The following is a 12,641-nucleotide window of genomic DNA, read 5'->3' on the forward strand; positions in this document are numbered from 1 at the left end:
TTTCCCTGCTACTTTTTGGTTCAAACCACAGGAAGGCTTTGGAGAACCTTTGCTGCTCCCTCTGCACCTGCCCTCAGAATGAATTTGCTGCAGACAAAAAGAAATGAGCCCTAATTTCCAGGGGCTTTAAAGCACTCTTTCAAAAGCGCTCTTTCAAAACCCATTGCTTACAGCATTCTTCAGAAGTTGCACTGTGTCAGTGCAAAATGCTATCATGTGAAACTATGTGCGTGTACTTTGCTGTGTGAGGCATGTGCTTATTGATAAATAATCAGCACTTGTTTATGCTCTCTCCAGAACAAACGCCATTACTTCTGTGATACAATCCTCTCTTTGGTTTGAAACAAACTGTGGGACTCCCTGCAGAACATGCTATTGCATGACATGCCTGAGAGAACTGTACTGCTCATGCTGGTAAAGCTGCTCACTGGAAAGCAGGAGGATATCTGCCAGCATCAGGATGAAAGTGTCTTTAATTCAGGAGATCAAGCTTCACTGAGAGCCCATTATGAGTGCATCCTCTTGCACCCGGCCCTCCTGGCCCCGCTCACCTAAAGCTCACTCTCTTATTCTCACAGAATTAAAGAATCATCATCAGAGAACTGCTTGTGTTGGAAGGGGCCCTTAAAGGCCATCTGGTCCAACTCTCCAGCAGTGAGCAGGGACACCTGCACTAGCTCAGGTGCTCAGAGCCCCATCCAGCCTGACCCTGAATGTCTCCAGGGAAAAAGCGTCCACCCCTCTGGGCAACCGCTGCCAGTGCCTCACTGCCCTCATCGTAAAAAAACATCGTACTTAGATCTCCTCTAAACTTCCCCTCTGCTAGTTCGAAATCATTTCCCCTTCCCCTGCAGCAGTAGGACACCCGGCGCATCACAGCAGGGTACGAGGCGGTACGTCCCGCAGCCCGGCACCGCCCGGCCCGGCCGACATTAGAGGGCACCATCGCCCCGCACATCGGGGCCGGCCCCGGGCACGGGTTGCGAGCATCTTCAAGAGAGGAGTTTTGTTATTGTTGTGTTTTTAAACCTAGATTTTGCATCCTCGAGGCGTGGCTGGCATCCACCTTCATTTTTTTTTATTACAGTTGTGAATGTACCCAGGCTGCAATAACTCGAAAGGTCGCGGAGCTGGTGGTACAGCTTGGAGTTCAGAACTCCAAAGTACCATGCAAAACTGCCACTGGTACAAATGCAAAGCTGCAAACTGCCTGTGATCACGCACACCTTTGCAACTCTTTGTCCTACTTGCTCTCTCACTTGGTTTGCTGCACGAGGACTTCTCGTGGCACCAGCTCTTGATAAGGTTGCATGGGCCATTGATCTGGGTGCTGCCAACACCCCTCCCACCATGGGGTTCCAAAAGATCTCCATTGGAACACCTCCCTGCTGATGGACACACATCCATCCGGATGAGTATCTTAAAAAGGCACTCCCCACCCCACTCCAAGACAAGGGCTGCTCAAACAGGAGGGCAGCATAATGGTGAGATGAGCTCACGTGCCGCTGACCATGTCTTATCATGGAATCATAAAGTGGTTTGGGTTGGAAGGGACCCTCAAGACCATCTGGTTCCAACCCCCTGCTATAGGCAGGGACACCTCCCTCTAGACCAGGTTGCTCCAAGCCCCATCCAGCCTGGCCTTGAGTTCTGTCAGGGAAGCATTTATGCGGGCTTAAAAGTTAGGAGAGGAAAATGCTGCGGTTTCCATGTAGTTCTGCTCAGCGAGGCTGCAGCTTATTAATTCCATGCAGCCGAGAAGTGCTATTTTTAAAGGCTGCCCTCAGCTTGTTTTGAACTCTGCGAGCATCCCGCTTTGTTTTGCGGCAGGGAAACCAAACCACGCAGCCAGAACCGACCCCAGTCCTCCTCCCGCGCCTGTGGATGCTGAGCAACGTCTCCTCAGGGGAAAAAAAGAACAGGAAAAAAGAGAGAGAGAGAAAGAAAGGATAAAAACTGACTGTGAGGACGCCCCAAACGCGCACACCTCTAGAGGGAAGGCGAGAGGGAGGGGCCCAGAGCAGCCCCGAGAGGAGAGGAAAGGAGGAGATGGGAGGGAGCAGCGGCCGCGGGCAGACAAAGGCGCGGGGACGCGGCGGGAGGGGAGCTCCGTGCCGCCCCCCCGGGGCCGGGCCAGCGCCGGGGCCGCCCCCCCGGGCCGCGGCGGGGCCGAGCCGGGCCAATGCGGCCGGCGGCGGCGCGGCGCTGCCCGGCGCAGCCAATGGAGGGCGCGGGCAGGAGGGCTGCCGCTGGGGGCCGGGGGCCGGCGGGGGGGGACCCGCCAATCGCGGCGGGCCGGCGGCGGGGAAATACTATTATGCTAATGGTTGTTTTGCTCGCCCTCGCGGGGAGCGGGGTTTAAAAGCCGGGAGCCGGGGGAAGGGGCTCAGAGGCGGAGGCAGGGCCGGAGCGCGCTTGGCACAGGACTGGACGAGACGGGACGGGCGGCGAGGGGAGCGGCGGGGGCGGGCGGCCACGCACCCACCCACCCCGCGGCGATGTCCGACGTGCACCTTTCGGGTGCGGCGGCGGCTCCGGAGCGCCTGGCGGCCCTGCGAGCGCTGCCCGTGCCCGGCCGCAGCGCGGTCTGCAGGAGCTTATTCGGGCCGGTGGACCACGAGGAGCTGGGCCGGGAGCTGCGGAGCCGCCTGCGGGAGATGGGCGAGGACGACCAGCGCCGCTGGGACTACAACTTCCACACCGACACGCCGCTGCCCGGGCCCGGCCGACTGCGCTGGGAGGAGGTGGAGGGCGGCACCGTGCCCGCATTCTACCGGGAGACGCTGCAGGTGGGCCGGCACCGCGTTCCCCTACGCCGTGCACCCCCGGCCCCGCCGTCCATCGCCAATATCGCTGCCGCCAAAGCTCCGGGGGGGGGCGGGGGCGCGCCTGAGCCGGGAGAACCGCGCCGCGCCCCGCCGACGTGCGCTACGGCCCCGACGGAGCGGCCCCACGACCCGTATCACAGGTGCGTGCGTAGGGAGGCTGGGCGATGGGGGAAGGGGTGGCGGCATCGCGGGGCTCTCTCTGCGGCTGCTGACGGCCCCCTCCCCCCTTCCCTCTCCTCCAGATTTCTTCGCCAGGAGGAAAAGGCCGGCCGAGCCCAAAGCGGCGGCCGAGCGCCCCGCGGGCTGCCCGCAGCCCCCCGCCGCCGTGCCGGCTGAGCACACCCCCCGCAAGCGGCTCCGCTGAGCCAGGTGAGGAGCTCCGGGGAAGCCAAAGGGAGGGGGAGGAGCGGACGCAGCCTTAACCACGTCTCTCTTCCCTCGCTTCTAACTCCCCTCCTCCTCTTTATCCCTTCAGCATTTTGCACTACGGCACCCACGGGAGAGGCGCGCAGCCCGCAGGCGCCGTGCCCCGGAGTTGCGGGCAGCCGGGACCCCCCCGCACCGCGCCCGGCCCGGGACCCGCAGCGCCGCCGGAGCGGGGACGGAGCCGCAGCCGCAGCGCCCGCCCGCCGGGAGCGGCTGCGCACGGAGCAGTGTTAACGTACGAGTGTGCAATGTGTGACGTTGTGTACAGAAATGTATTATGCCTAATGTGAGTACACTGGCCAGAAGTGTAAAGCTTTAAAGGAGGGGAGAAAAAAAAAAAGTCATTTATATGGAAATGTTTAATCTCTGCTGATCTCTCAGTGAAAAAAAAAAAAAAAAAAAAAAAAGCCTAAGAAAAAAGGAGAAAGAAGAAAGAAGCAAGTGTATATTTGTACAAAACGTTTTTTTTTTTAAGAGTTATACTAACTTATATTTTCTATTTATGTCAGAAATGTGGATAACTGGTTGACATCCAATAGTCGTTTTTTTTTGTTTTTTTGTTTTTTTTTTTTTGTTTGGTTTCGTTAAGCCAAAAGGCACTATATTTGCTTTTGTTATTTACAAAATGTAAATTTATTTTTATAGTCGAATTTCGTTTGTGGTTTTTTTTTTTTTTTGTTTTGGCCTTCACATGATGTAGTAATGAACCCAGCAGTCTATACCCTTTACATGAAGACAAGTTCCTATAGTTCCTGAGCCTGTCTGTTCCGCTGCCAGTGCCAGTAATGCCACAACCTCCAATAATAAAAACGTCCCAGGACCCCCTGCAATGCTGTGTGCTGTGCTGATAGCTGTGGGATTGGGGGGGAGGAGGTGGTTGCATCTTCTAGTGCCTCATGCACTGTGACCAAGCTGCTGGGAGAACAGTGTGGCTGTAAAGTGGGGTGGGGGTGTAGAGGCTGTTAGTTGGAAGGGGAAAAGGACTTTTTCCCTCACAAGCAAGTGAGAGTGCTGCTGGCCATGACGAAACGAGGCGGGGAACACACTTGTCTGAAAACACTGAGTTTTGCCTTTCTGCACCTCGATTCCCTCTTCCCGCAGAGCCGTGGCCCAGGCTGGGCCTTGGGGCAGCCCCACATTAACGAGGGAGCGAGGGCAGGCTGTGCTCTCGGGGGACCCTTCGGCGTGCACGCCTCTTCCCCCATCACTTCGGGCAAAAGCCCTTCCCCATCTCTCCTATCAGAGTCCAGCACCGATTTCCCCCCTCCCCCAACCACTCCGAGCCAGAATAGGCAAGAAAAAAGCAGCCCCCAGCCAACATGAATGGGGTGGGGGCACGCACCCGGGCTGGGGCAGACCCGGTCGCAGCTGAGTCGGCTCCGGGCCGCGACGCACCGATGCCGCGGGCGGAGCCGGGGGGCCGAAGCCGGGTTGTCCCCGCCCCGGCTGTCCCCGCAGCGCTCGCCGCTGCCCCCCCACGTCACGGCCGCGGAACGCTCCCGGCTGTAAAAGTAACATTGATTACCTCCAGCTCCTTGATCGCTTAATCAGAACGGGATTATTTTACGCGCCCGCGTCAGCGGCCGTCGCCTAAACACGATTTCCCCCCCCCTCCCCCCCTTTGAAAAAGAAAAATAGCTTTTTCCCTTTCCTTCTGAAAGCCAACAATGCCCGGAGTGAGGCAGCTGGATCCTCCAGGATTTATGGGCTTTTCTCTGGCTTTCATGCAAGCAGGTGCCTTTGGGACGTCCATTGTCCCAGCCCCCCGCTCATAATAGGACTTTCCGCACCAAGAAATCCCCGTGCCCGGCTCCCAAATCCCTGGGCTGTGGAGGTGGGCTCGGAGCATGGCGGGAGCTCCAGCTGCCGGGCACGGGGAAGGTGTGCGGCCGCCCTGCAGCCCGCTCCACCCAGCCCGCCTTCGGCACAAAGCACACTGCCCCTATTCTTCGAGCCTTTGTAGCCATATGGCAAATCCATGTAGACACAGCCAACATCCATTTATTCAGGCACATAATGTCCCGCAACAGGGAACAATTGGAACTTTGTTTGCTTCTATTATTGATGCGAATGGGCGACAGAGAGAGAGAGAAAGAGAAGGGAAAAAATCATTTAACTATAAGAGATATCCAGCTAATTATGAACCATATGTGCCTATAGTTTCAAAGCGATCCAATGAAGTTCATTTTAAATCTAGACTACTTTATTAGTACCGAAGACAGATGTCTCAGCAGTGCACGCATCAGAGGAAACCATGTAAAGAAGTTCCCGAAATATTTAACCGGGACTCATTCATTGTCAGAGAGCCTTTAAAGTGTCCTTTATCATCAGAATGATAAAGGAGGGGAGGGAGACTGCTGCTTGTTACTGCTGCCCCGCTCACCCCGTAGCAGGAATCCCAAATCCCATTTTGGATTTCAGGATAGGAATGGCTTTTGGAAACGATGCACAGTACTTGGCATCTATAGGAGCTCGCTCCTCACTCCTTACAGCTGCATTATGGCAGACACTACGGTGAAAGTCAGCTCTGTCCCAGCTGAAAGCAGGACACCAACCCCAGGCTGAGGCCAGCGTTGCAATGGAGTTTCCCCAAGACAGAGCTCTAACTCTGCAAGATTCTGGGCACTCACATCCCACAAGCATCTCTTGATGCACACCCGTGTGGGATGCCCAAAGGAAAACTCAGCAGCAGAAAGGTTTTCAGGATTTTTTTCCCCCCCCAGGAAATGCAATTATCAGCGAACAACTTTGGCCAAAAGCTTTGCGCTATCTTTACAAGCACGGCGACATCCACCAGTAATTAAGGCACTTCAGCATGATGAATGCAGCATATGGTTGGCGCTAGGAATCATTCTCCAGCCTGGCCACAACTTTTCTTTTTGGCCAAAACTTGTTCTATTCACTTGGAAGAAACAAAAAAGCAGCTTGCCACTTCTTGAGCAAATATTTGTCCCTAATGAGCGGGAGGTGTAGGTAACAGGATGAGGATAGCAGTCTGATGTTAAGAGAGGTTTCCTATGTTTTGGTATGAAAATAAAATTGAACACCCAGTTCACTCACAGAAAACTGGACTTGCTGGGTAGATCCTGGCAAAGGGAGTGCAATGGGGAGGAATTACAGATTATGTAATAATCCCCCCCATAAATACCCTCCCTTGCTGCCCCCCCCCCCCCCCCCCCCCCCCCCATCTTCAAACAGAAATAATAGCAGTCAGCATTTATGTATCAATCCATTCATGCTTGGAAGGCACCACGACACCACCAGGAGCTGCACCACACCAACCCCACGGGGAAACCCACGACGCTGTTGGGCAGGGTTTGAACAGTGCATGGTTAATAGGACCCAGCACCGTCCATTGAACAGAGAGAAAAAGCAAAACTGAGCAACTGCTCATTAGGCAAGTGCCGTTCACCCTGTGCACTCAGTGCAGTCATTTAATTAAAAGATTTTATCATCATGCGCAGACACAAGGGGGCAGAGCCAAGAGTTTCCCTCACCCTCACCATCCCTACTTCCCTTCCTGGCTGCGGCCTTGCTGTCCCACCCCATCCTCCTGCAGCACCAAACACCACAGCCAGAGACCAGCCATGCTCCACCATGTTGGAGCAATTCTTGGTGTCACCTAGAAAAGAAACCCAACAATGGTTTCGCAGGCTAGGAAATCACAAAGGGAGCTCTGATGAGGTTTCTCACCTTGCCCCATCATTTTTCCCCCACTTCCATCCAGGTAAGGGACTGGGACAGTCTCCCCCCATCCTGCACGTACTGTACTAAAATGCCAGATTCTGGCCCCCACCACCGGATCCCAAAGTTCCAGGTGACAGCTCTGAGGTTCAGCTCTCCCCTAGAGGATTTGCTTGGTTTGAGGAAACACAATGGTTCTCCATTCTTAATGCCCATCTTTAGGCCGAGCCCATCTCTCTGTCCTGCACACTCAGCATCACATGTTCCTTCTTCTGGGAGCACATCTATGTTTGGTGCAAAGACTGAATGTTTGCAACCAGGCTTCTCTGCCTGGCATTCCACACCTGTTGTAAAACCTCAGCTGTGTCCACAGTCTGGCCATCTTAAAACACATTCAGTTTGCTTAACAGAACACAGAGAGCATATTGTCTAAGATCTATTAATGAGCACAGGGAAAACAGAAAATGTATATTTGGAGTGTGATCTGTATTCATTGTTCTATCAGAGACAGAGGAAGGACAGCAGAGGGCACAAAGAAGAGCACAGCCTGCCCCAGTCACTGTATTGCCCCAAAGCACAGCCATACACTTGCTTTGCTATGGGCTGGGGAGACACACAATCCATCTGCACGCACGGAGCTTGCCGTGACCCTATGGAATATAAAGGGAGAGAAAGAGGTTGACCATTTTTGGAGGAGGATGCCTTCATTTCTCGATGCGACTGTAGATTATTTCGGCTTCAGAAGACAAGAATGTCCCTTTAACATCTGACCCTGGCCTTTATTTAAGAGCAGCGCTTCACGGTTCAGGAAAGACAGACAATTTTCTAATTCCCAGCTCTGCTGGAGGCTGAGGCAGCAGCTTCCAGACAGGACACCTGCTAACACTGGAGAAATGGCATTATTATGTCTACAAGTTTACAAATGTGAGGATCAAAAAGCCTTTGCTTCTATTGCTGCTGCACGGGCCAAGGATGAGGACTTCTTCAGAATGGAATTTTAGAGGTTTTCTCCCCCCCCTACAAGAAACGGTTCCTTTTTGCTTTCAGTGGATCGGTTTCCACATGAAGAAGTCAATAGGCAAAGGGTTCCCTAAGTTGCACTGGTGTGTAGCAGAAAGGGGATTAGACCTGGGGCCTTTTCACTGGCAAGCCTTTAAGCAAATAAATGTTCTTGAATTCTTAGAGAAACAAATCTAACTTGAGCAGAAAGGCAGAAAGATGGGGCCTGCCCCTCCCCAACCTCAACTGTAAAACTAGAAAATAAAATAATAAGGAGAGAAAAATTACTGAAGCTCTAAGAGATACCAGGATTAAGCCTTCATCTACCCTGATTTGCTTTTATTTTTTTCACACATTCACGAGTTGTCACATGCTAAAATCCAGCATAGTGCAATTGTTCACTTCCAAAGATCAGTTTGGTCCCTTGCAGGCACAGAAACAAGAAAATAAACACATACATACAATTTCAGCTCCTACCTGGTAGGCAAAGGCAGTGCTGAGCTTCTCACCCCAAGGTCCCAAAGCTGATGTTCCAAGCCTGAAGTTCCTCTCTTAAAGGTCAAGAAATCTCTCTCTCTATATATATACGGTGATATATATATTAGGCATTTCTTTAAGCACTAGGAAAAAAGTCACAATGGACATCATTCAAAACTCAGAAGCGCAGAATGCATGCAGACAACCAATCTAGCAGCTACTCCTTATCCTAAGCAGCCCCACAACTCTCAGCACACACCACACCTGGTTACAGATAACCAGAGGTAATTTAGGCCCAGCTGCTGGCTAACTTGCTCCAAAGCCAGCAACTAAAGCAGCCTGCTTTATGGAAAGAAGCCATAGGAAAAAAAAAATGAAATATGGTTAGTGATTGAACACAGCTTGGTGGGCATGGGGTTGATGGTTGGACTAGATGATCTGGATGCTCTTTTCCAACTTAAATGATTCTGTGATTGAGAACCAACTGTTGGTAGTGCTTGCAGTGACTTTGCCACGTGTGTGCAGGCTGGAGATTAAGAAATTGGACCATGAGGATGGTTCAGTGATGGGCTGAGGGTCTTTTCCATCCCAACCAATGGGATAGAAAGATCGTAGAATCATTCAGATTGGAAAAGACCACTAAGAACACCCAGTCCAACCGTGCCCACCAACCACATCCTTTGGTATCCTATCTCCATGGCTTCCTGAGCACCTGCAGGGACGATGACTCCACCACCTCCCTGGGCAGCCTGTTCCAATGCCTCACGCTCTTTCCGAGAAGAGATTTTCCCTAATATCCCACGTGAACCTGGCACAGTTTGAGGCTGATACCTTTCATCATATCATTGGTTACCTGGAAGAAAAGACTGACCCACACCTCACTACAACCTTTTAGGTAGCAGTCATTTTCCCTTTGTTCCAAGAAGATGGATTTTCCTGCCTGAATTCAAGCAAATTTCATCCCAAATCTCTCAGAGAGAAGGCGGCTTTTCCTTTTTTTTTTTTTTTTTTTTTTTTTTTTTCTTTTTTTTTCTTTTTTTTTTTTCCTGGGAGGAGGGCGGGGAAGGAGCAGGGCCGGAGGGAGGTGGCCGCGCTCGGGCCGGGTTTAATCTGATCACTTCCCTGTCAACCTAATCCCTGCCCGACTCACATCGGACTTTTCGAAACGTGCCTGGAAACCAAAAAGCAAACCTCATTTGAATGAAGCACACACTCCGCGGCCCCCATCTGCAAAGGGCCGCAATTAAATGCAAAAAAAAAAAAGGGGGGGGGGGGGGGGGAAGAGAGAGAGAGAGAAAATTAGCATTTTCCGCGGCCATCTGGCATGAGGAGCAGGCGAGGGGGAACAAAAGGAGATTTAGGCAAAGGGGAGAGGCGAGTGTGCCATGGCATTGACCTGCAAATGAGCCTTTGTGAGCGAATTAAAGCTTCCCGGACCCCCCGGGACACCCCAAAACAGGCACCATTACGAACCATCCGGACAAAAACCCACTCATCAAAATTGTCTGACGCTTGGTGGTGGTGGTGGTGGGGAGGGGGGGGAGCGTTTAAACCTGCCCCTTCCTTGCCTCCACCGCCGTAATGGGTCCTTAATAGCGGCGGGGGGGCGGCCGTAGCGGGGGCGGGCGGCCCCGGCCTGGTTTCCAGATGCTGTTTATTTAAGTTGCGGAGGGGACAGGGTCGTTTGAAGGTATCGCTCTGATACTGAGCGCTCGTCTCTTCTGGGTATGGGTGCTACGGCTCAAAGCTAAAGGGAAAGCGTTCAGCCTTAGAACTTGGCGACTCCCCTCAATTTCCCCATGACTCTTCCCTGGGGAAGGTGGGGCGAATCGGAGTGAAGGCCACGGAACAGATACGGAAGGGGGTTGGGGGGGGAGGGCGAGGGTGCGTGTCATCGTGCCCCAATCACCTCTCCGCGGAGCAAACGAGCACTGAAGCCGGGGGCGGTTGGAGGACAGGCTTCTCAGTAAGACGTGGTTCTGTGTGGGGGCAGCCCCATCGAACCCCCCCGCATGAGCCCGAGGGGAACCCTCCAGGCCGTGCACGTCTGTACGCGCATCTTTGTGCGTGCTTAAGTGCATGCACGCGCGCACGGCGTAAATGCGTGCGCTGATTAGCGCCCATCCGCGGGCGTGTGCGCAGCTCCGGGCTTCCATTTGAACGTGCGTTTGCGCGACTTTATGCGCGCATGTAGTGCACACACGCGTATGTTTGGTTCCGCCAGCCTCCCTCCCCGTTGCGGCACGACCACAGCGCAGTCCCCCGGCCTCGCCAATGCGTTCGCCGCCGGCTCCGAGGCTCTGCCGCCCGCGGGCGGCCCTTTGACGGCGCGCAGCCGGGCAGAAGGCCGAGTGACAGCCGGCTCGTGGCTCCCTGCCCGCCGCGAGGGGCGGGGGCACGGCTCTGCCCCCCCAGGGTCGGCCCGCAACCCCCGTGGGTATGGGGTGGTTGAAACTTGGCAGAGCCCCCGCCCCTCCTCCCCCAGGCTCAGCGCCCGAGGAGAGGGGGGAGGGAGAGGGGGGGAGAATCGGTGCGAGGTGCTCATTTAAACCCGAGGTGAATAAATTACGACCGGGCGAAAGCGGGGACAATGTCTGGGAGCGAGTGTTTGCCGGAGAGTTGCTATTGCGGGCTTTGAAATCAATTGATACATAATTAGATTCCTCAAGAGAGGACAAACAAGGGCTGCATTCACCCCTCCCGCTCCCACCCGCATCCCAAAGAGCCGTGGCGCGCGCAGGACGCAGCCCGCCTGCATTCTCCGGCACCAAAACCATATTCTGGCTCCGGGTGCTCATTTAACAAACAGCTCCTTGAACCTTGCTTCTGTTTTCAGTTTATTTCGCCCATGTTCCTTTGTGCTCAGTTCATTAAAACATGTCGCTTTTGAGATCTATTTTTACATTTCAAGAATCCGGCATTGTACTTCTGCGGTGGCAGATGGCCCCACACACCCAAGCAAGGCTCTGTACTACTTTGGCCTCTCTCGTTCCTGGGTCCTTTCTATGCTGCACTCTTCGCCACGGGCAGCACAGTGCCCAGCCCTTGCTGTGGCTGTGCCTTGGGTTGGGTGCGTGCTCCTCCTGTAGCTGATGCTGAGACTGTGCCTTGTGCTGAGGTTCTGCGGTTCGCTGTGATCCTTCAATGGAAGGCCAAGTCTTGAGGGAGAGAAGAGCGAAGGGCATGGCCAGGGAGTGCAAAGGAATGCCTGAGAATGGAGAACCTAGGTTTGTGGAAAGCACTATGCAGTGAGGAAAGCATCAGAAAAGGCACTTCAGTGGTTATTGGACTTGGCCCTTGGCCAAGTGGGCCACCAAGCTCTGTGTCTGACATGTTTAGCAAGAAAACTTCAAACCTTGTTATGTTAGCTGGATCTGGGAACCGTGGGCATAAGGCATGTCAAGAGTGAATAGGATTAAAAACAACGTAGCAGAGTGAAGAAAGAGCTCCCAGGTGCAACAGACCGTGCCTTAGGTAGGGTGCTGTGTGTTCTGAAGGCATTCCCAAGGCAAAGATGAGTTCCTGCATCTTGTTGTCTAGTGGGGTCTTTAGGAGGGGGTTGACCAGAATCATTATAGAGTCATAGGCTTGGGTTGGAAGGGACCCCAAGGATCATCAAATTCCAGCCCCCTGCCACAGGCAGGGTCTCCAACCTCCAGGTCTGGTACTAGACCAGATTGCTCAGGGCCCCAACCATCCAGATGTTTGGGAGCATGAGTGGAGGTTACACTGTGTCCTCTGCAGTAAAGAGAAACAAAGCCTGGGAAGCTATCCAAACAAATAGGTTTGGTTGGATGATACCCAGTGTAGAAGTGCTCAAACATATGCAAGCACATCTGATTGTGGTGGTGCAGAGATGTTATACGTTTATATGTATATCTTTGTGAGTGTGCTTTCCATATCTGACTTTGTGTAGTTCAAAGCTTTACCTGAGTTAGGTAACATGGGAGGAACTGTCTGGGAAGGGGCACGCTCTCCTTGATGGCCACTCCTGCATCCTGGCCACGACCAGTCCCTGCTGTCAGTACTGTCTATTTTGTGTCTTGAGTGAGCCCCAGCTGCTGGCAGACTCTAAAGAAGGAGAACGTGAACTGGAATTAGCCACATCCATATTCATTTCATACAAGAATAAAGCAACAAATCTCACCCTGTGCCATTGTCCCACCTGTTCCACCCATCCCAAACGCCTCCAAACCTGACTGCTGCAATTATAACAGAAATGAGTGT

At 53.5% G+C, this 12,641-nt stretch overlaps 2 protein-coding genes across 2 annotated transcripts in view; both read left to right on the forward strand.

Moving 5' to 3' along the window:
• Positions 1-12,641, forward strand: part of NAP1L4 (nucleosome assembly protein 1 like 4) — a 215,953-nt gene that overhangs the window by 96,504 nt on the left and 106,808 nt on the right. The window lies entirely within an intron of this gene.
• CDKN1C (cyclin dependent kinase inhibitor 1C) lies at positions 2,333-3,617 on the forward strand. The gene is made up of 3 exons (XM_048948669.1): positions 2,333-2,968; positions 3,071-3,197; positions 3,304-3,617. The coding sequence occupies exons 1-2, from the start codon at positions 2,499-2,501 to the stop codon at positions 3,162-3,164; spliced, it is 564 nt and encodes a 187-aa protein (XP_048804626.1). The 5' UTR covers positions 2,333-2,498; the 3' UTR covers positions 3,165-3,197; positions 3,304-3,617.

Source organism: Lagopus muta, chromosome 6 (genome assembly GCF_023343835.1).
Source record: "Lagopus muta isolate bLagMut1 chromosome 6, bLagMut1 primary, whole genome shotgun sequence".
NCBI classification, from domain to species: Eukaryota; Metazoa; Chordata; class Aves; order Galliformes; family Phasianidae; genus Lagopus; species Lagopus muta.

Excerpts from the sequence above, each read along its gene's own strand:
- CDKN1C (XM_048948669.1), top strand. The coding sequence starts at position 2,499 with ATGTCCGACGTGCACCTTTCGGGTGCGGCGGCGGCTCCGGAGCGCCTG. Across the intron at positions 2,969-3,070 it reads CCCCACGACCCGTATCACAG|ATTTCTTCGCCAGGAGGAAA; the intron begins GTGCGTGCGTAG and ends CCTCTCCTCCAG.